This window comes from Typopeltis vanoorti, chromosome 11 (assembly GCF_054136105.1).
Source record: "Typopeltis vanoorti isolate ZY-2024b chromosome 11, IOZ_Tvanoo_1.0, whole genome shotgun sequence".
NCBI classification, from domain to species: Eukaryota; Metazoa; Arthropoda; class Arachnida; order Uropygi; family Thelyphonidae; genus Typopeltis; species Typopeltis vanoorti.
This window is the reverse complement of record NC_143559.1, coordinates 77,350,236-77,372,928: the sequence shown is the minus strand read 5'-3', so window position 1 is coordinate 77,372,928 and position 22,693 is coordinate 77,350,236. Positions and strand designations below refer to the sequence as shown.

General features: G+C 34.6%; 1 protein-coding gene across 3 annotated transcripts in view; it reads right to left on the bottom strand.

The window, feature by feature from the left end:
* Positions 1-8,346: 8,346 nt before the first annotated feature.
* The window catches only part of LOC150101764 (coronin-1C-like), a 218,952-nt gene continuing 204,605 nt past the window's right edge, over positions 8,347-22,693 (bottom strand). For all 3 annotated transcript variants that reach the window (XM_090399832.1, XM_090399833.1, XM_090399831.1), the window contains exon 11: positions 8,347-10,945. In XM_090399832.1, the coding sequence (XP_090255958.1) occupies positions 10,667-10,945 (279 nt within the window). In that variant the 3' untranslated portion in view covers positions 8,347-10,666. The remainder of the gene's footprint in view (positions 10,946-22,693) is intronic.

Sequence of the window (22,693 nt, the reverse complement as noted above, 5' to 3'; positions counted from 1 at the left end):
AAAAAAGGTAATAGAGATGACCCTAAAAGCTATAGAGGTATCAGTATACTAAATTCCTGTATACAAAATATATAGCAGAATCTTAAATAGCAAACTAATGAAATATTCCAAAAACTTTATTTTAGAAGTATAGAATGGATTTAGAAAAGGCGATCATGTATAGACCCGGCCTTTTGCCTAAAATTAATAATAGAGAAAAGAAGAGAATACAATTTAGAAACACATATTGCATTTATTGACTTTGAAAAAGCATTTGACAAAGTTAAAAGAAACATATTATTTAACATATTAAAAGAAAGACAAATACCAAATAATATTCTAAAAGCTATCACAAGTATATATGAAAATAATCAAATACAAATAAGATTAAATCACAAGCTATCATATACGAGAGAGATAAACCAAGGGGTCCGACAGGGATGTCCACTCTCAGCAACTCTTTTTAATATCTACTTAAATTAAATAATAATAAAATGGAATAAAAATTTACATCAAGGAATTAAACTTTCTCCTACAGTAAACTTAAACACTCTCCTCTTTGCAGACGACCAAATAATAATTACAAATTCTGAAGATAAACTACAGAAAGCTATTTTAGATCTAAATGAGATATCCAAAGATTATGGTATGATAATATCAACAGAAAAATCAAAAACTATGGCCTTTAAAGGACAAGATCCAGCAAGAACTAAAATAGTAATAGATAACAAGATCTTAGAAGAGGTGAATTCATTTAACTACCTAGGATGTACGATTACATATGAAAATGAAAAAAGATATAAACGTAAAAATTGCAAAATATTTAAAAATAACAGGTGTAATTAACTCTATATTTAAACCAAACCTAATTCAAAAACAAACCAGACTAAAAGTATACAATACATTAGCCCTACCAGTTTTAACGTATGGAAGTGAAATCTGAACAAAAAGACAAAGATTAACAACAGCAGAAATGAAGTTTATGAGAAAAACTGCAAAGTATACCTTATTTGATCACAAAAGAAATTATGAAAGAATTAAACCAAGAACCAGTAATAGAAAAAAATTAAAAAACATAAATGGATGGAACACGTTCAAAGAATGAAAACAGAAAGATTACCAAAACAAGCCATTAGGAAAAAGAAAACCAGGACGTCTTCTTAAACGATTCAACGATGACTTCTAAGGCCGGAACAGGCCATGCTAGGCCTAAATCCTTGATATGCATGATGATGAGTAACTGGTAATTAGTTTATGGAATTAACAAAGCATATAAAGTATATTAATTAAAGGTAATTTTAATAAATAACTTCTATATTTTGGCAACATCACGTTGCCATCTTCAGGAACATAAAGATATGGTATGTGGATGCAGGCACTAACAAAAGCAAATGAGGAAGAAAGCAAGAAATTAACATTGTTCCTAAAGTACTAATGGTGCCCTCTGGTGGGCTAATTTGGTTGACTTGGCAGTTGGGCTGAAGTTCTCAAAATATAAGTCTCCCAAATTTGGGGTAGTTTCATGCACCCAAATTTGTTGAGGTTAAACGTTTTTTAGAGCTGATGAAGATTCCTTGAATAATCTTTCGTATTTAAACTTGCTGCGGTGTATTATTTTAGTTTTCTTCCAACGAATTCTATGGTGGGTATCTAAAGCATGGTCTGCCAGCCCAGAGCGGCTGTACTGGTGAAACCGGATGTAGTCTTTGTGTTCTGAAATCCTGATATTTGTTGTTCTGCCTGCTTGCCAAAGTAGGACAATTTGCAGCTGCAAGGGACATGGTATATACACCACGTAGGTCTAGGGGAAGTGGTTGGTCTTTGGTAGAGCGGATAAGGAATGCCAACTTTTTATATGGTCTGTAACAAGAAGTAAGGTCAAATTTTCTGAGGATATTGGTTATTTTCTCAGAGGTGCCCTGGATGTAGGGGATGGTGATAGATTTGGTGTAATCTTTATTGTGGAGGGGGGGGGGGGGGTTGTGTTTTACTGGTTTGAGTATTTTTTGGATTTTTTTTGGGTTAATAGCCATTGGCTAAGGAAGTGTTGTGGATGTGGTTTAGTTCAGTAGTTAGGGCCTTGTCATCTGAGCAGATTAATTTTGCCCTGTTATATAGTGTTTTTATAACCCCATATTGTTGTGAGGGGGGGGGGGGATTGATTAAAGTGTCTAGGAAGGGGGAGGGTGTTGTTTTCCTCTTTTTCTAAGGTGAACTGGACTCTGGGGTGTTGTTGTTTAAGTGTGTTAGGAAGGAGTGGAGTGAGTCTGAGCCATGTGGCCAAATAGTGGGTTTTTGTGGGGCGGAGTTTAAGGCTTTCTCTTCAAAGGTCTCCATAAAGAAATTGGCCAAGGGTGGGGAAAGTGGTGAACCCATGGCTGTCCCCTCTATCTGTTTGTAGAACTTTCCTTGCAAAACGGAATAGCCTGAGTTCATTGTGAACTGAAATAGGGCTGAGATATCGGGAGGAAACTTGGCTTGGATGAGCTCTAGGGTGGGACATTTCTTTGAGTGGGACATTTGTGAATAGGGAGGAGACGTCAAAACTGACCATTATGTCAGTGTGTTGGAGTGAGAGGTTTTCTATACTGGCTTTAAAGTGGGCTGAGTTTTTTGTGTGTGATGGTGTGTTGCCAGTATAGTGTGCGAGCGTTTTGGCTAATTTATATGTGGGGGAATCAATATGGGACGTAATGGCACATTTTGTTTATGTATTTTTGGGAGTCCATATAATCGGGGGGGGGGGGGGGGTCCTAGAGTAATAAGGTTTTAGTTTGTTAGTGACTTCCACAGGCCAAGAAGTGACTTTCTTCTTAAGGAGTCTGTGGAGAGTTCTAATCTGAGAGCTGGTAGGATTATATTCAATAGGGAGGTAAGTAGTACGGTCTAGTACTAAAGCATTAAGCTTACCTTTGTAGTCCTTTTGATTTTGCACCACAGTGGCATTTCCCTTATCCGCTTTGGTGATTACTATTTTTTTGTTATTCTTCATTTCTTGTAGGGCTGCATATTTGTCTTTGGATAAGTTGGTTTTTGGAGGTTTGGCTTTAGTGAGAACACCGACTACATCCAGTCTGACGTTGTTGGCGATATGGTTAAGGCAGGTTGCGAATCCCACGTTCTATTTAGATCATGATTTCTTCGGCAGGTATTCTTTTAGGAGCTAGGGCGAAATTGTGATCAAGTGTGGTGAGTGCCTCAGGCTTTAAAACTACAGACAAGAGGTTGACTACTGTGTAGAGTGGCAGCTGTGGTAAGGAAGTAGAATTCTTTGTCAGGTTTTTGTATTTTTTGAAGTGCCGACTTCATATTTTTTCGAACTCTTTTCTTGCCAATGCGCATGAGACTATCATCCAAATCCAAAGATGATGATGAGGTTAATTAACCAATCTCTTTTGTTTGGACTCAATATTTAAAAGACAAAAAATGTGATGTGCAGTCTTGGCAACATATCCTCTAAACTTCAGAGATTACAACACTCTAGAAGTCAAAACTATAAACACATTTTGTTACTTTTATTCAAAGGGCTGTCCTGTAAAAAATCAATCTTGTTCCTTAATAGGTACACTGTGTATAGCAAAATAAATTTCCTTGAATTAATTTTGGCCTAATCATACTGCACCTTTTCTTCCTTTATCCCAACTTAAATTTTATAAAATGGCCACTCCAACTCTATTATAGGTTTCAGAAACATGAACTCTTAAACATAAAGTAAAATACAGGCAGCAGAAATGAGATTTTTAAGAACAGTTCAGGGATGATGTGTACGGATAGACCGTTCTTGCTCTCACCACTCTATCAGGCAATGCATTCCATGGTTCAACCACCCTCCATGCAAAGAAACCACTCCTCACCCTCTTGCTCATGGTTTCCTTTCGTAACTTCCAGGGATGGCCTCTTGTCATCACTCCTTCCCGTGATCAACCAAGCGAAAGAACTCCCCCATTGTCAACCCTGTAACCACCTCTCAACAGCTTAAAAGTCTCAATCATATCACCTCTCCTTCTATCCACAAACTCTGCAGTCCACATTCCCTCAGCCGATCCTCATAACTAACATTGTACAGTCCTGAAACCATCTTTGTTATCTGCCTTTGTACCCTTTCCACAGTTAATTTATCCCCTTCAAATCCTGGGGACCAAATCTGTGAACAGTAGTCTAAGTGTGGTTTATCAGTCTTATACAATGGAATGATAACCCTTTTATCTCTGCAGGTCAGTGTCCTCATTATTGCAGCAATCCTCTGTGTTACCTTCACCACCTTTGCAATATGTTCCCTAAATTTCAGGTTTCTATCAATCATCAACCCAAATCTCTTGTTTCCCCTACTTCCTCTGGTATAACTCCTCCCATAGAGTATGCAGTGTCCCATCGATGTTTCCCAAACCTCAAGACCTTACATTTTGCTGCATTAAACCAACACCCCCATTCATTTGTCCATCTATCTAGCTTATTCAAATCCTCTTGCAGGGCTACCACATCTGCACTATTACTAATAACCCTTCCCAGTTTCACATCATCTGAAAACTGACTATCCCCTTGCAATCCACTGAAAATGTCATTGATATAAAGATTAAACAGTATAGGTCCCCGTACTGAGCCCTGTGGAACCCCACTTGTAACCCTCTGCCTCCTTGAAACTGCCCCACCATACACAACTCTCTGATACCTATCGGACAGCCAATCCTGAATCCAGTTGACCAACCTGACATCCAGACCCATGTGCTGCAACTTAAATATCTGCTTATCATGTGGCACCCTGTCAAATGCCTTTTAAATCCAAGAAAATGGCAGTATATGCCTTTCCCTCGTCTACTGCTCTTGTAACTTTATTATAAAAGCTAGCATATTACTAAAATAAGAGTGCCCCTTCAAATCCATGTTGACTCTCACAGATAACATTACCCTCATCTGCCCAATGCTGTATACTGTCCCTCACTAATTCCTCCACTATCTTAACTACTACTGTTTGTTATATATATGTTTTGATTTTTGAGCAAGTTTCCAAAAAGACATTCTACATTTTAACTGTTCAATTTTTCACTTTTTTTTTTTACATATACAAACAAAAATGAAATTCCTAAGATCAGTAAAAGATTGCACAAGTTCATATATCGTGTCAGAACTGGATATTTTAAAAGGATTTAATATGTATCTCTAAATGATAAAAAAAAAAAAAAAAAAAAAAAGCAGAAAGATGGAAGATAACCAAGAGTTCTACATTACTGTCCAAGGGCAAAGCTACAGAAGACAAAAAAGATGGAGCAATTCTGAAAATATCAAAATGAAAATGAATCATTTATATTATACCCTTAATGTTTTTTTTTTTAAATGATCAGCAAAAAAACTTGCTAAGCACCCTAAGTTCAAACCTAGCGTGCTACAGCCAAAGCGGTCCGTAAAGTAGTCAGAAAGATACGAAGAAGAGCACTAAATTTGGTAGATACAAAAATTTCCAGGCTACTGACACCACTCTGGGAAATTAAACAGTATTAATGTATTTCAAATATATATTCTTAATCAATCCCACATGATATCCTTGCTCAAGAGAAATTGTGCAATATTATCTAAATTGTATGCAATTCAGTACAAGTAGATTAGCTTGAATAATAGGTTTTAACTTTTATATTTTTTTATACATGATGTATTTCCTCAATACGTTTTGCTGTCTATATGACTAACAGCATCTTCAAGAGGTTGCTTAACATAAGTAAAAATCTGACAAAAAAAAAAATATTTCCAACAGCTGCTAATACCTATAAATTGAAAAGACTGGAACGATAGCTTAATCATGACTATCAATTAGGCATGTTGCATGCAATGGCTACATTGTTGTGAAACTATTTGATTGCCGGCATAGGAGAGGTCTTCAATTTTACATATAGTAATTAATGATTTCCAAATGTTGTGACGGATCATTTCTTGGTTTCTATTTAGTGTGATTTTGAGCAAATTGCCTTGAAGGACTCCTTGAACAATCTGTCAAAGTAATTCTCTTCTAAACAGAGCATGATGGATGCTTGTCAGTTTATCAGTTTACCATTTTACATTTACCAGTGATGTTCTTTAAGTATGTGTGCTATGAGTTCACTTTGTTCTTCCCTTTTGTTTTCAACATCATGTTCTTTGTTGGAGATTTCAAAACTTCTCCCACTTTAGCCTACGTATATCTTTCCACAAGAACATGGAATCTTGTATACACCCAGATGTTTATAAAATGAACTTTCTCTTTAGGGAAGTGTGTAAAGTTTCGTAAGATGTTGACCACCTTTAATATTTTGGCTGTTTTTTTGATGCACTGCCAATGTATGGTACAGATACAATGCCTTTGTAACTAATTTCTAAGTTATAATGAGATGGTTTGTCAGAAAATAAGTTTCTTTACTACCTATTTTGTGGTAGTAACTGATTAAACAGGATTTGCAATTTTTGTTTTCATTTGATTTCATCATTTTTTAGTTTGTTTAAAGCTCTATATTTCAAAGTTTTGATTATACCTAATTTTTGTTGAAGGTGATGGAATGAGCTTGCTTGTAGGTAACTGCCTGTGTGTGTTTCTTTCCTATAGACTTTAATGATATCCTCCAGTGATGTTTTTGTTGACAAGAATGTCTAGAAATGGTAATTTTCTGTTCTTTTCTACTTGTAATGTAAATTTTTATTTTTGGATGTCAATTATTCAGAAAATGTACAAAATCTTCAAGAATTTTGTGGGTATGTTTCCAAATGATAAAAATGCCATACACATATCTCCACCATACATGTGGTTTTAATGTTGCATGAGCTATAGCTGATTCTTCAAATTTTTCTATGTATAAGTTAGTGATAAAGGTGAGCTTATAGCAAAAGCATATATATGGTAGTAAAATTTTCCTTTTTAAGTATTACTATCAAATATATGATGTTTTAAGGATACTTGTGACATAAAGACTGAATAATAAGCATGTAAACACAAGAAAAATATTTAATTAACCAAATATTTCGGTCCGGAAATAGCAGACCAGCTTCAGTGGCACTACAAGAACAATTTAAAAAAAAAATACAAGGTGGAATACTAACAACAGATCATTTAAAAATAGAACAAGTTGCGTGATGTCATATCACTAAGTATTAAAGGGAATATTTTTAAGCAGAGACATGATTGAAATAAAGATATTAATAATATTAAATAACAAAATTAATATGAATTAATGAGTTATCCTGATTAGACTTTCCCAGATTTTTGATATAGATATACAGTCATTCTGATGGAGTAAGGCCTCTATGCTTTCTTTGAATAAACGTTCAAATTTATAACGGGATCTATGTAAGAGGCGAGTTTTTGACCAAAGGATGTGGTTAGTTTCAATCCCATGCTGAGCCAATCCAGATTTTTCAGGTTTGTTGTGATGAATGGAGGATTGATATTCTTGGATTATTTTTTCAAGAGAACGTCCAGTTTGTCCAAAATAGGAGAGATCAGAGTTGCAGGGAATTTGATAAACTCCAGGAAGAGACATAGTTGAGCATTTGTCTTTAGGAGAAGGAAAATGGGAAGATAATTTGTTAATAGGTGAATACATAGCTGTTAACTCATATTTGTTCAGAATTCTTGCTCTAAATTTTGTAAGTATATTATAAAAGCGTCCGGATATTTCTAAATAAGCAATAAAATATTTTCTTCCCATTTTCCTTCTCCTAAAGACAAACACTCAACTATGTCTCTTCCTGGAGTTTATCAAATTCCCTGCAACTCTGATCTCTCCTATTTTGGACAAACTGGACGTTCTCTTGAAAAAATAATCCAAGAACATCAATCCTCCATTCATCACAACAAACCTGAAAAATCTGGATTGGCTCAGCATGGGATTGAAACTAACCACAACATCCCGGCTTGTTCTATTTTTAAATGATCTATTGTTAGTATTCCACCTTGTATTTTTTTTTAAAACTGTTCTTGTAGTGCCACTGAAGATGGTCTGCTATTTCCAGACCAAAATATTTGATTAATTAAACATCTTTCTTGTGCTTATATTATTCATCAAATATATAGTCTTGCTACAGACTCACCTCTGATATCTTTCAATTCTTTTTCCAAGACACTTCAGGCTTCGAAATAAGCAGGGAGATGGTCTCCCACCTATAGACATTTACAAATGCCCTTAGTGCAATTTGAACCAGCAGCCTGCTGGTTGGAGAGTAGATATAATAAGCACTTGGCCACCCAGGTTGGTAAACCAGACAAAGTCATTTCTCATTCTTACCCATCACTGCAGCTCTATCTTTCACACTAAAAGTTGCATTTTATAGGATTATCAATGTGAGTGACTTTCCTGACAACATAAAAATTTTGTAAGTATATTATAAAAGAGTCTGGATATTTCTAAATAAGCAATAAAATATTTTATTCAAAGTTCCAAATTGAGTAATTTACATATCACAAATAGACATATGGATAGTGGTTTTATTTTAAAATCTGAATTAGGACTAGGTACATGATGAATTAGTTGTAAACCATTTAAAATCACCTTAAAATCTGATCTGAAAATAATATTTTAAAAATAAAACCATTGGTACTACTTTTTTTTTTTTTTAAATCAATATACCAATTAACCGTTATTCAATAATTTAAGTAAAAGCTGACATGATAATTTTTTCATGAGGAGTATTTTATTTCTAGACATAATGACAGAGGTGTAAAAAAGTCTACAGAGGTAGTAAAGGATTGTGTGCTATGAATGGCATTACTAATGCATATGATGCGATATCCAATTCTCCATATCACATGACTGACTAGTTTCAAGAAGTGGATACAGATAAAATCCATCTGATAATGTACATTTTTCCATGGACTAAGCTTCTCAGTGAGGGGTATTAATAGATACATGATATTAAGGATTTAGATCTTTCTTCATCTCACTGAATTTTGAATAATCAGGTGCAATGTGATGGGTGGAGAAAGTAACTAATGAGTTATCTGTGATGGATATCACACTTCTGGTTATTACACCATTTAAAAAAATGAATTAATAAAACACTGTAAATCCTTTGGTTTGATGATTTTTCAGAACAAAAACAATAACTTACTATTTTTAAATATCATATAAAAGACCAGCAAATAGCCATTGAAACAAACAAAAAAATGAGTGAGTATCAGTATTACCTATTAGCAGAGGCATTTAGATTTTTTTTTAAAAAAAGTATCTACAATTAAACAACATAAAACATATCAAATAAAAATGTGGCCATACTACAAAAAGTAATACTGCAAAATGAGCAAAAAACTATCTGTAAAACACATTTTAAAATATATTTTAAAAAAGCTAAAATAAAAGTCAGCAAACAGCTGGTACAAGAATTTTATCTTTTCAAAGTATGTTAAGTAGAGCAGACTAGAAGATTAATGCAATAACAGAGCAACAACATGTGCTATATTTTATTGCACAGATTGTTACAATCATATCATAACATCAATATGAAGCATTTATTGCTCAGACAATCCCTTGTCCCCCTTCATTGTAATTAATATGGTATGATGCATACATATTAACAAACCTAATCTAGATGTTACTGATATCCAATTTAATGCAATCACCACCACCATTTTTAGAATGGTACTAAGTCTTGTGCTCATCTCAAACTGCTATTATACTGATGAGAATTTCTTAATTTCTCATATTTCTGTACAAATACAAACTAAAAGTTTTGTAAGTTGAACAACATTCTTATTGCCATAAGTGTTTTAAGAATGTTGCAGTAAAAAGTGAATGACATCATGGGGAAAAGTATCTTGAAGTCAACATTGGAATATACATTTATACAAAATAAATATTTTAACACCCCTTTTTAAATGTTAGTGTTTACTTTATACTCATGTATAAAATTTTAAGTAGCTATTACAACTGTGTACGACTAAATTTATCAGAAAATCAATTATAAGCATTGTATTCTGTATGTTCTCTTACAGAACTTGTAGTGCTAAAGGCTTAGAAATAAAATAATTTCCATCCTTCTATATAAAAGTTAAACATAGCAATAAGAAACAAATTTGTCGAATTGTCCCATAAAAAAAAACTAATAAAATAAAATCATATTTTTTTAAAATCCAAATCTACTGTAAAAACTTTTCTTTTTTCTTTCATATCCAAGTATATCACACAAGAACTCTTTGTGAATCCAAGTGATGATAGTGGCAACATAGAACAATATTTTCTCACCTTTTAAATAGTTGTATCATAAAATATGTTTGGAAGTTATTATGGACAGATATCTTACTTAAAAGTATTACTTCATAGAAAAACTAAACTGTTTTTTTCTTAAATAAACGTTAAAACGTATTTTGACAAATTTAACAGACTGAAATGTAGGTGATAAGGTTAGTCACAAGCCATTCTTACATCATCAATGGCAATAAGTTCCCAATCACAACCATTGTTTGCTATATTACAGAATCATCATCACTTGAGATGTATTCATCTTGTCCATATAACAGGCAAATCCTCAGTTTTTCTGGAATTGTGTAGAGGGATATTATGGCACTTCTTTCAAAGCCATCTTATCAGTCAGATGGACTTGCTTTAAAAAGGCATTTTTAAAATTTTTGTTATTAAACAGTGGAATAGGAGCAAAATCTGTGCTCTTCACGAATTCCATTCTTTTAGCACAACCATATTTGTACATTTTGGCTTACAAGCCAAGAAAATAATGACTACACTTCATCTGGCAACATATGAGGCTCACTATGGTTGTTATTCATGGCTATTTCATTTACTTCGTTTTCTTCATGCTTAAAAGTATCAGCTGAAGAATGCTCAATTTGTTCTGTTGGGGGATGAGATGATGGTGGCAACTGTAGTGCTTGTGACACAGGTTCAGAAGGTTCACAAGGATTAAGTTTCTTCTCTAAATCTCTAATGCGAACTTCATGTTTCAGTATAGTGGTTTTCATCTTACGTATTTCCTCCAATAGTTCTTCAAGCTTCTCATTCTGTAAATTAAAACATAGAAATTTTAGAATTTATTATATCTCAGACTCCTGGGAGTCTCAATAATGTATGTAGACCTGCATATACTTGTGAAACCAATTAGAATGGCTATGTGCAAAAGCAGCATAGCTAGAAAATGGTACTGACTTTTTTTTTTTCAAAACAACTGAATCCCCTTTCCTGAGTTAACCATTGACAATATATTTTAAAAAGACAGAAAGTCCATGGTGATGACAGTCAATAAATGAGCTAGCAGATGAGAAATTTAATCAATCATTTGTAAACATTGCTTACTGGTTATCATCAAAACCATGAACTTACAGCTGGAGAACTGCTTTCTACCTAAACTGTGAGATGGTAAATAACCATCTTTATAAAAGTACTGTTAAGTGATTATAGAGGTGTTTTGTCATCATAAGCACTGGATCAATATGAAGAGCTGCAAGTGCTTGTACAATGTCATACCACTGATTTCCACAGTAGTGACTGCATAAAACAGCATAATTATACCAAAGTTCAATTAGAGTTTTTTTAAAATCTATTATTAATGTATGGATTTAGAGAACATTGCATACTGGTTATCATCAAAACCATGAACTTACAGCTCTACCTAAACTGTGAGATGGTAACTACTCACAGCACTGGTATTTTATGTGTATGCTCTTAAAGTATCTATGCTGATTCTAAACTGATCAGAAACAGAAGCATTCTAATTCAGATTTGGTGGAATGCTACTGTTCTACAGTTAAAGTGAAACTAATCATGTTAAAGAGGAGGAGCAAAAATAGCAGCTGCCTACCATCCTATACTGGAAGCATTTGCTCAATAAGGTTCAATTGGAGTCACTTGATAATTCTAGGTGAGAATAGAGTATTTATTACTCAACTATACTAATAGATATAAATTAAATATAAGCTTTATAAAGGGCTACCATTGCTCAGTAAAAATTAATTTTTATAGTACATAAAGTTGAATATATATAATACTTTTATTTAAAAAAACTGACTTCTGAAAACAATATACTAATCTTCAATACCATTCAGACATCTTACGAGGGTGGTCTGAAAAGTTCTCGGCCTTGACACAATAGATGATGGCAACACTATTGGCAATTTTTTTTCTCTCCCTAAGTTAGTACATCTGTCATAAGCATCCATGTGAAATTGCAGGTCATTCTATCAATTAGTTTGTTTTATACAGATGTCTGAAGCAAAAGTGTTGTCTGTATCTCTCGAAATAAATAAAACTGAGTATCGTGCAGTTATAAAATTCTTTGTAAGAGAAGGTTAAATTTAATGCCAAAAGAAATTAATTCAAAGTTCATAAAAGTTTATGGGCACTCTTCTTCTTCTTCGTTTTCAACAATTAAGAAATGGGATGCCGAGTTTAAATGTGGCTGTACTAGCCTTGAAGATGATCCATGCGAAGGATGTCCAAAAAGTGTAACAACACCAAAAATCATTGATCAAGTGCACAATATGGTATTGGATGACTGGCAAGTCAAAGTACGTGAAATTGCCGAGACTATAGGCATTTCAAAAGAACGTGTTGTTAGATCCTGAATGAAGGAATCTTGCAAAGAAATCATTCATTCAGAATCTAACATACTAAACTTACTAACAAAGAGAAATACCTGCACATCAGCTGAAATCAAAAGTGAAACTTCTTCACTTTATGTATAAAATTGCAATTTTTATCTTATGTTCCATGTATTTTAATCTGTTGTGATTATAATAAGATCGAATTAGAGAATGTTTTAAAGGAGGAATTTTGTTAATATTAATTTTAAGCCTCACTTAAGCTGTATAGAATAACTGTGAGTCGCCAGATAGTTACTTAGTAATAATTCTTAGAAAGTATACAAGTACACGTGTCCAGCGTAACGCTGGCGGCAGTAGCTTACACGGAATGTACGTCGACACGTATTCCGTGAATCCAAGAGCATAACAGCGTCGGGAAGGCAAGGGATGAACTCAAGGATGAAAAGATATGGGTCATGTGCAAAAGAGACTCCGAAAAAAAAGGGGGAGGGGCGCTCTAATGAAGAATATAAGGGGACGAGCGTCGTATCGAACCCTCTCTCTTGTCGTATCATTTTGCTGCTTGGTGATTCGGAAGTTAGTGGGTAGTTTCGTGTGGGGGTGAAGTCTGTGATAAGATGTCGGACAGCGAGCTTTCTTGAGAATGGAGTAGGATTCTACGCAGAGCTGAAGGTAAAATTTCCAGTCCTAGCAGAATCACGCCGTCGCTGAAAAGTCCCATTGAAATGTATCCTGAAACACAGAGATTCGAGTCCGTTTTCGGCAGAAATCATGAAGATAGCATAATCCCTACATTGGCGTAAAGACAGCCAATAGACAAGAAGTAACCAGACGTACACGTGGTGCTGAAAGACGTGGGAAAAAGTTCGGTAAAGTAAAATTACTCTATTTTGTGTATAATATTCCTTAGAAGAGAGAAGATTATATGTGTATGTAAATTAAGAACATTTTCTAAAGAACTTTGTGGACAGTCTCTAATTAGATAGTCAACCTCTTTTGAGAATAAGAAGAATTGTCTAGAAGAGATCCTTTGTGTTGTATGTGATTGAGTTAACTTAACAAGATTAGAATAGTGGATTTATAGTAACTGAGTAACATAAGAATGTTTGTTTATATTATCTTATGAATAGCATTGCAGAAAGGAAATTTAACTTAACTTCATATCATTTGCAATCTTGCAATCTATCCCAATCTTCAATTACTGTGTTTTACGATGTGTTCATAACCTTTGATTTAATTTAGAATATGTTAACCTCTTAACTCGAGTTTTTATTTAGTATTGAGACAAATGGAGTGTATGAATCTTTGTGTATTCTGTTTAGATATTCCAATAAACATGTCATATTTACCTAAACCTGAGTCATGCCTGATTACGATTCTAAATAACCTTTGATTTAATTTAGAATATGTTAACCTCTTAACTCGAGTTTTTATTTAGTATTGAGACAAATGGAGTGTATGAAATCTTTGTGTATTCTGTTTAGATATTCCAATAAACATGTCATATATACCTAAACCTGAGTCATGCCTGATTACGATTCTAAACTATCACTTATAAAAATAGAACCTATTTTGGCGGGAAGGAATTAGGAAGTGTATATAATTATAGATTTAGGTCACGACTGCAGTAATCTGAATCTATATGGAAGTGTTAAAGTAAGATGTTGTGTAAGAAAGCATCAGAATCTGGTATTGTCTCCCTGAGCAAGGATCTTTTCTGCTATAGGATGCTGGCTGGTGCAGCAAAATATAAATTTGCAGTATCCGAAGAGGAAACAATCCTAGATGTAAGCATATTAGGCCCGATATCTGATGAAGTAAAATAGCGATAGAAAGATAGAATAGGAAAAGATAAATCAGAAAATATAGAGAAAGTAACGACATAACAATAGAACAGCCGGTAAAATTTTAATTGAATAAGGTTTTAAATAAGAAAGAATTTAATCAAGTAATTAACTAATTAAGTAGAAATAAAAACAAAAATATATAAATAAAATATTTAAGTGTAGAATATATTGGATGACCGGCGAGTAAAAGTATGTGAAATTGCTGAGACTATAGGCATTTCAAAAGAATGTGTAGGATTTTTTTTCACGAAAAATTGCAAATGAAAAAGCTTTGTGCAAGATGGGTGCCGTGTTTGCTTACAGCAGATCAAAAACGCATTCGCATGAAAATCTCTGAACAGTGCTGGGAGCATTTTAACAAGAATAAAACTGGTTTTGTGCGTCGATTTATTACTATGGATGAGACTTGGATTCACCAATATGCATCAGAATCCAAACAGCAGTCAAAACAGTGGACAGAAGACGGTTGTTCAGCACCAAAGAAGACAAAGTCGGTACCATCAGCAATAAAGGTCATGGCATTGGTGTTTTGGGATGTTAAAAGGCATTTTGTTTATTAATTATCTTGAAAAGGGTAAAACAATAACCAGGGAATATTATTCCGATCTTTTAACCAGACTAGATGAAAAAAATTCATGAGAAAATACCCGGTTTGTAGAAGAAAAAAATAATTTTTCATCAGGACAATGCACCTGCCCACAAAGGTGTTTTGGCAATGGCAAAATTAGGATCTACATTATGAATTGTTGGAACATCCACCCTATTCCCCAGATTTGGCTCCCTCTGACTTCTTTTCCCCAAACTGAAACTCTTCCTCACTGGTCAGCATTTTTCTTCGAATCAAGAGGTGATTGCAGCTGTAGAGGGGTATTTTTCAGATCTTACTGAGAACCATTATAGGGATGGGATAATGATGCTGGAGCATCACTGGAATAAATGTATTAATCTTAAGGGAGATTACGTTGAAAAATAAAAATAATTTTTAAATTATAAATTTGTTTTTTTTTTTTCATTGTTAGGCCAAGAACGTTTCAGACCACCCTTGTATAATCCGCAATCTTCAGTCAATGAGCGAGTGACTTATTTCAGAATCACAGATTAAAATTTATATACACATTTACTGATTTTCTCACATTTACATATACTGATTTTTTTCTGAAATGAATTCTGCGGTTAAGTGTTTGCTATTTGTCAGTGTTCAAATTGTGTAAAGGGGATAACAATAAATTGTACATATTTGGTCTGATGTATTAAAATAAAGAACTTTTATTGTTAAAAGACCAGAAGATAAATGATAAAATATACAAAAAGCCAACAAGTTTCACTAGCCACTGTCTAGCATTTTCAAGGCTGAACTAGTGTGAAAACAAATGCATTAAGTTACATGTAAAACATACACTTTAGTAACTGTTAGGCCGTTACATTTGATCATTCGTGTTTGATGGCGTGCATGCGTTCGAATGCTTCAGTCAGAATCCGGTACATGACCACGTGTTGTGTAGTTTTTTGCATATTGTAGTTCTGTTGAACTGAGAGAGAGATGATGAGATTTTTCCATATGTCTTTAAGAATAATACCTTGATTTCTATTTAATTATTGCCTGTGCATAGTACCACAGCTGCTTCTTTGAAAGTTCTGTGTCTGTAGTCATTCTCGATGTAAGGCATAGAACTGTTTTTCCAATCTATAACGTGATTTGATGTTGAGAAATGATGAGCTAAACCAGATGTGATGATTCTATTATGATTGACATCCCCCACATGTTCCTTCTGTCTTATTTCAAAACTTCTAGAAGTCTGACCAATGTAAGAAAAGCCACACGTGCATGGAATTTCATATACTCCAGGACATTTGAAAAAAGGTACCTCATCTTTGGATGATCTTAAGATTTGTCTGATCATGATAGTTGGTTTAAAAATCACTCTGATGTTATGAGCTTTTAACATTCTTGCCAATTTTGTGGAAACTGAATTAATATATGGAACGACAGCTGTGGACACATATTGGGGCACCGTAACATGTTGTTGGTGGTTGTCTTTAAATAGCAATTTGTTTAAAACGTTAGAAAGGTATCCATTCAGAGATAGAGTGTTAGCTATTAGTGACAGTTCTCTCTGTACATCTGCTTCTTTTGAAATAGACCTTAAGGTTCTATTACGGAGCGTGTGAATGATGCTGTGCTTTTTGTGATCTATGATGGTTGGATGAATAATGTAGATATCTACCTGTATCTGTGGGTTTCTTGTAAATGGAGAGTTGGAAATTGTTATCTTCTTTCTTCACGAGGATGTCAAGAAAAGGAAGTTCTTTGTTCTTCTCTAGTTCTATAGTGAATTTGATCTTATTGTGTAGTGAGTTGATTTTGTTCAGAAACACAAGAAGGTTTTCCATGGTATCCTTCCAGATGATGAACACGTCATCGATATATCTCACCAAATTGACGGTTTTGGTAAAATGGTGGAAAGAATATCCTTTTCAAGTTTTTCCATAAAAAGTTCTGCACATGGTGGTGACAGGGGGCTACCCATGGCTAGACCTTCCGATTGTCTGTATACAGTGTTGTTAAATTTGAAGAAATTTGATTTCAGGCAATGATGAAACAACTGTGTGATGTCTTGAGGGAAAAGATCTTTCAGAATGTTGACTACCTCTACGATCGGTACATTAGTGAATAAGGACACTACATCAAGACTAGCCATAACGTCTGTTTCTGATATTTTAATACTCTTGATTTTTTCTACAGATTGTTGAGAGTTTTTAACGTAGGTCTCTGTGTGTGTCTAATTGTTCCTTTCATTAATTTTGCCAGATGTTTTGCTAGTAAGTACGCAGGTGAGGATCTTCCATCAACTATTTGACGAAGAGGCACGTTTTCTTTGTGAATCTTGAGAGCCCCATAAAGGCGTGGAATAATAGGATGTAAGGATTTAAGTTGCTTTTTAAGTTCATCCGACCAACTGGTCATATTGCGGATAAGAGCGTTAGCTTCCTTATTTTGACATCCTCGTGAAGAAAGAAGATAATTTCCAACTCTCCATTTACAAGAAACCCACAGATACAGGTAGATATCTACATTATTCATCCAACCATCATAGATCACAAAAACACAGCATCATTCACATGCTCCGTAATAGAGCCTTAAGGTCTATTTCAAAAGAAGCAGATGTACAGAGAGAACTGTCACTAATAGCTAACACTCTATCTCTGAATGGATACCCTTCTAACATTTTAAACAAATTGCAATTTAAAAACAACCACCAACAATGTGTTACAGTGCCCCAATATGTGTCACAGCTGTCATTCCATATATTAATTCAGTTTCCAAAAAATTGGCGAGAATGTTAAAAGCTCATAACATCAGAGTGGTTTTTAAACCAACTACCATGATCAGACAAATCTTAAGATCATCCAAAAATGAGGTACCTTTTTTCAAATGTCCTGGAGTATATGAAATTCCATGCACGTGTGGCTTTTCTTACATTGGTCAGACTTCTAGAAGTTTTGAAATAAGACAGAAGGAACATGTGGGGGATGTCAATCATAATAGAATCATCACATCTGGTTTAGCTCATCATTTCTCAACATCAAATCACATTATAGATTGGAAAAACAGTTCTATGCCTTACATCGAGAATGACTACAGACACAGAACTTTCAAAGAAGCAGCTGTGGTACTATGCACAGGCAATAATTTAAATAGAAATCAAGGTATTATTCTTAAAGACATATGGAAAAATCTCATCATCTCTTTCTCAGTTCAACAGAACTACAATATGCAAAAAACTACACAACACGTGGTCATGTACCGGATTCTGACTGAAGCATTCGAACGCATGCACGCCATCAAACACGAATGATCAAATGTAACGGCCTAACAGTTACTAAAGTGTATGTTTTACATATAACTTAATGCATTTGTTTTCACACCAGTTCAGTCTTGAAAATGCTAGACAGTGGCTAGTGAAACTTGTTGGCTTTTTGTATATTTTATCATTTATCTTCTGGTTTTTTAACAATAAAAGTTCTTTATTTTAATATAACAATAATTAAAAAAGTAATGTATAGCAAAGAAAGTAACCATTTTCTTCTAATTCATAAAAAGTGGGTTCACATGTTGTTTTCCAGTTTATTACCTATATTGTGGTTACAAAAGCCTGACTCAAGTTTAACTCACATATATTTATTTCAGTTAGCTAATTACACAAACATGCTTTCATTGCCAGTAACTGGTTAAGCTATCTGAAATATTGGATGTACATAAAAATTGTGCATCATAGACTGCTATATTTTTTGTTTATTTTATATATTTTTAATTTGTTAACTTTAATTCAAAATAAACTGGATTTTGCTATCTGGAGATGTGCAAAATCTCATGTTTATAATGTGACAATTTTTTGAAAGGTTTTGTGACATTTCAAAGAATGCATACATGATAAATTTAGCTTCAGACTGACATCTAAGGAACACAAGAAGAAACCTATAATTTTGTTTCCAAACATGTTTCGAAATTGGTGTGACACATTTTGAAAAATCATGGCAGCCATTCTTATAAATGAATGATATTCTACTGTTTATTATTTTATTCCTTTTTCTGATTATATAATATATGGTGTTCACAAAATAATATCCTGTGATGTGTGACTTATGTCGTTGTTATGTTCCATTGAGTCATTTTCGACTCCTGGTGATTCTATGAACATACACTCTCCATTAAGATTTGTCCCTGGCCATATCTTTCAGAATTTCCAAGCGCATTCCAGTTGCTTCTTTAACTTCATCCACCCATCTAATTCTTGGTCTTCCTCTTCTCCTGCTTCCATCAAATTTATCAAGCATCATCATCTTCTCCAGACTGTCATTTGCTCGCATAATATGTCCGAAGTATGACAATTTTTGCTTGATAAATAGCTTCGAGGGTGCAATCTGGCTTTATTCTGTCTATCACTGATTTATTGGTTTGCTTTGCAGTCCATAGTATTCTTAGTAAGAGTCTCCAAACCCATGATTCGAATGCATCTATCTTCCTTCTTTCACTCTTTCTCATGGTCCAACTTTCACATCCATACAGTACCACAGGGTACCATTGCTTTCATGATTCTGATTTTTGTTGCGAGGCTAATATCTTTAAAGATCTTGCTTAAATTTGTCATTGCTTTCTTTCCGAGTAATAATCTTCTTCAGTACAATAACCATCTTGATTGATTCGGGATCCTAGGAGCACAAAATTGTTAACTGCTTCCATTTTCTCCCCATATTTAGCACTTTCTTCTTAGGATCCTAGGAGCACAAAATTGTTAATTGCTTCAATTTTCTCCCCATATACTTCAAAATCATTAAGTTCACATGTTGCCGGTTAAGTTTAAGACCATATTTAGCACTCTCTTCTTTAACTTTCATAATAGGTTCCCCCAAATCTTCTTTACATTCTGCTAGCAAGGTGGTATCATCAGCATACCTCAAATTATTAATATTTGTTCCACCAATTTTAATTTCAACTGAACACTCCTCCAGCCTTGCCATTCTTAAAATGTATTCACTGTACAAGTTAAACAGGTATGGAGATAAAATACATCCTTGTCGCACCTACCTATTGTGAAATACTCAGTTTCTCCAAGATCTGTTCGGACAGTAGCTTCTGGTTCATAATAAAGCTTCCTCTGAAGGATAATGAAATGCTCTGGTACTCCCATTGTTCTTAACACATTCCACAGTTTCACATGATCTACAGAGTCAAAAGCCTTGCTATAGTCAAGGAAACAAAGGTAGACATTCTTTTGATATTCCTGTACTCTTTCTATTATCCATCTCACATTGGCAATTTGATCTCTTGTTCCTCTGCCTTTTCGAAATCCTGCCTGTTCATCTGGCATTTCTCTCTTCATGAATGATCTTAAGTAAGACTTTACTTGCATGAGAAATCAATGTCATAGTTCTGTAATTTTTGCACTCTCTTGCATCGCCTTTCTTCAATAAAGGTTTATAAACTGATTTTTTCCATTCCCTAGGCCATTTAGTTGTGATCCAAATTTGCTGACATAGAGCTGTTAAAATTTTAGCTGCCTCTTCTCCCAGGGCTTTGAGCAGTTCAATAGGTATTCCATCTCCTCCTGGTGCCTTCTTACTGGATAGCTGTTGCAGTGCCCACCTCACTTCACTTTCCAGTGGTACTGGCTACTGTATATAATCCTGCTCTTCAAATTTCTCAGTAATTTTGGAGTCCTTTCCGTAAAGGGCTTCTGTATACTCTTTCCATCTTTCTTTGATGTCTGCAGGTTTTGTAAGATATTCTTTGTGTTTACTTTTCAATACTGTTACTAAACTTCCCTGTTCACTGATCTTTTTGAAAAGATCTTGTTTTTCCTTTCTTGTTTTGGTCTTCTATTTGTTGGCATTCCTGGTTAAAGTATTTTTCCTTGTCTCTTCTGGCTTGTCGTTGAAACTCTGCATTCAAATGCTGTACTTCCTGCGGTCTTCATTTTCCTCCTTTCCTGAGCAGTTTTGATGGCATCTTCTGACAGCCATTTAAACTTCTTCTTACAAACTGTGGGAATATTCTTCTTTGCTTCTGTTTTAATTATATCTTTAATCTCTTCCCATAGTTCATCTGGTTCTCTTTCACACAAATTGAATGTGTTGAATCTGTTCTGTATACTAATATTGTATTCAGCTGGTATGTTTCCAAGATTATATCTGATTGACATTTGTGTTGTTTTCAGTTTCCGTAATTTCACATGTATCATAGCCACTAATAACTCATGGTCCATTCCACAGTCTGCACCTGGAAAAGTCTTGACAGACTGAATTGCACTTCTCCATCTTTTTTGTCCAAGTATATAGTCAATTTGATTTCTGTATTGTCCATCAGGTAATATCCATGTGTACAATCTTCGTTTGTGCTGTTTAAAACAAGTGTTAGCAACAAACAAAGAATTCTCTGCACAAAACTCAACTAGTCTCTTCCCTGCAGTGTTACGAATAAATACCTAAACCAAAATGACCTGTTATTCTTTGTTCCTCGATCTCTCCCACTTTTGCATTCCAATCTCCGATAAGTAGCCATAAATCGTGCTTTGGTGTTGCATCTATCACTTCTCGTAAATTGCCATAAAATTCTTCAATGTCTTCTTCTGGTGGCTCTGTAGGTGCATAAACCTGAATGATGGTCATATTCTTTGGATGTCCACTCACTCTGAGAGAAATGATTCTGTCACTCACTGGATTATAACCTAATATATACCTAGTCATCTTTTTCCAGAGTAAGAAAGATACTCCATTTTTACGACTAGTCTCATGTCCTGAGTAATACATCATATAGTCCCCTGACTGAAAATGGCCCATTCCTGTCCATCTAAGTTCACTTATTCCCAATATATCCAGCTTCTTGTGTTCCATTTCCATCTTTATTATTTCCAGCTTACCTTGGTTCATACTTCTAACATTCCAAGTTCCAATCCTGTGGTTTCCTGTGAAACAGGGAGCCTCCCTTTTCCAACCAGCAACATCCGTGACCAAGCTTCCTTCCGGGTTTGACCTGGACACACCATAAAAACTAGTTCTATGTGTGGAAGCTCTTTGTTCTTCCCCAGTTGCATGTTGGATGCCTTCAGGCTCGGAGGTCTTACCATCCAGCATCATATCATACTTTCTCATTTTTGGCATGTTCACAGAATAGTGTGACTTATGTACACTGTGTACATCCCAGGTAAACACAATTCAAGTTTTGTAATTTAGTTCTCTTTTCTTTCCTCATAATATCCATAACATGTATATGCTTTCAGTCATCCAAAAAATTGAATGATAACAATGTTCAGTTCCTTCCTAATATTTATATTTTTTAATGATTTTGCCTCCGATGCCATCTACTCTCCCTAATTTTTTTCAGCCATTTTATATCTGCAATCTTTAGTCAATGAGCAAGTGACTTATTATAGAATCCCAGATTAAAATTTATATATACATTTACTGATTTTCTCACATTTACATATTGCTGATTTTTTTGTAATACCAATTAAGGGTCAAAGCTGTATAACTGAGAGGAGACCTCCACATAGCCTTTAAAGGAATGCAGAGAACCGACCAGGGCTTCTGACCTAATGTCCAATCCTTACCTTCTCGTGGTGCACCCTGTTGGGTATCTACTTTGATACTGAACGAACGAGGATGGGCTGGCAATTTGGGATTTCACCGACCAAATTGTATTCTTATTGGTTAAACCAAAATAGAAAATGATGGTACAACATGACAAAATTTCATGCCGGCTGGGGAGTCGCCCGGTTAAACAAGGCCCCCGTTGTTTTCGCCAGGGAACCAGGACGAACAGCGAAAAGTCAGCTACTGGAACAAATCTGAAAACAAACCCCAA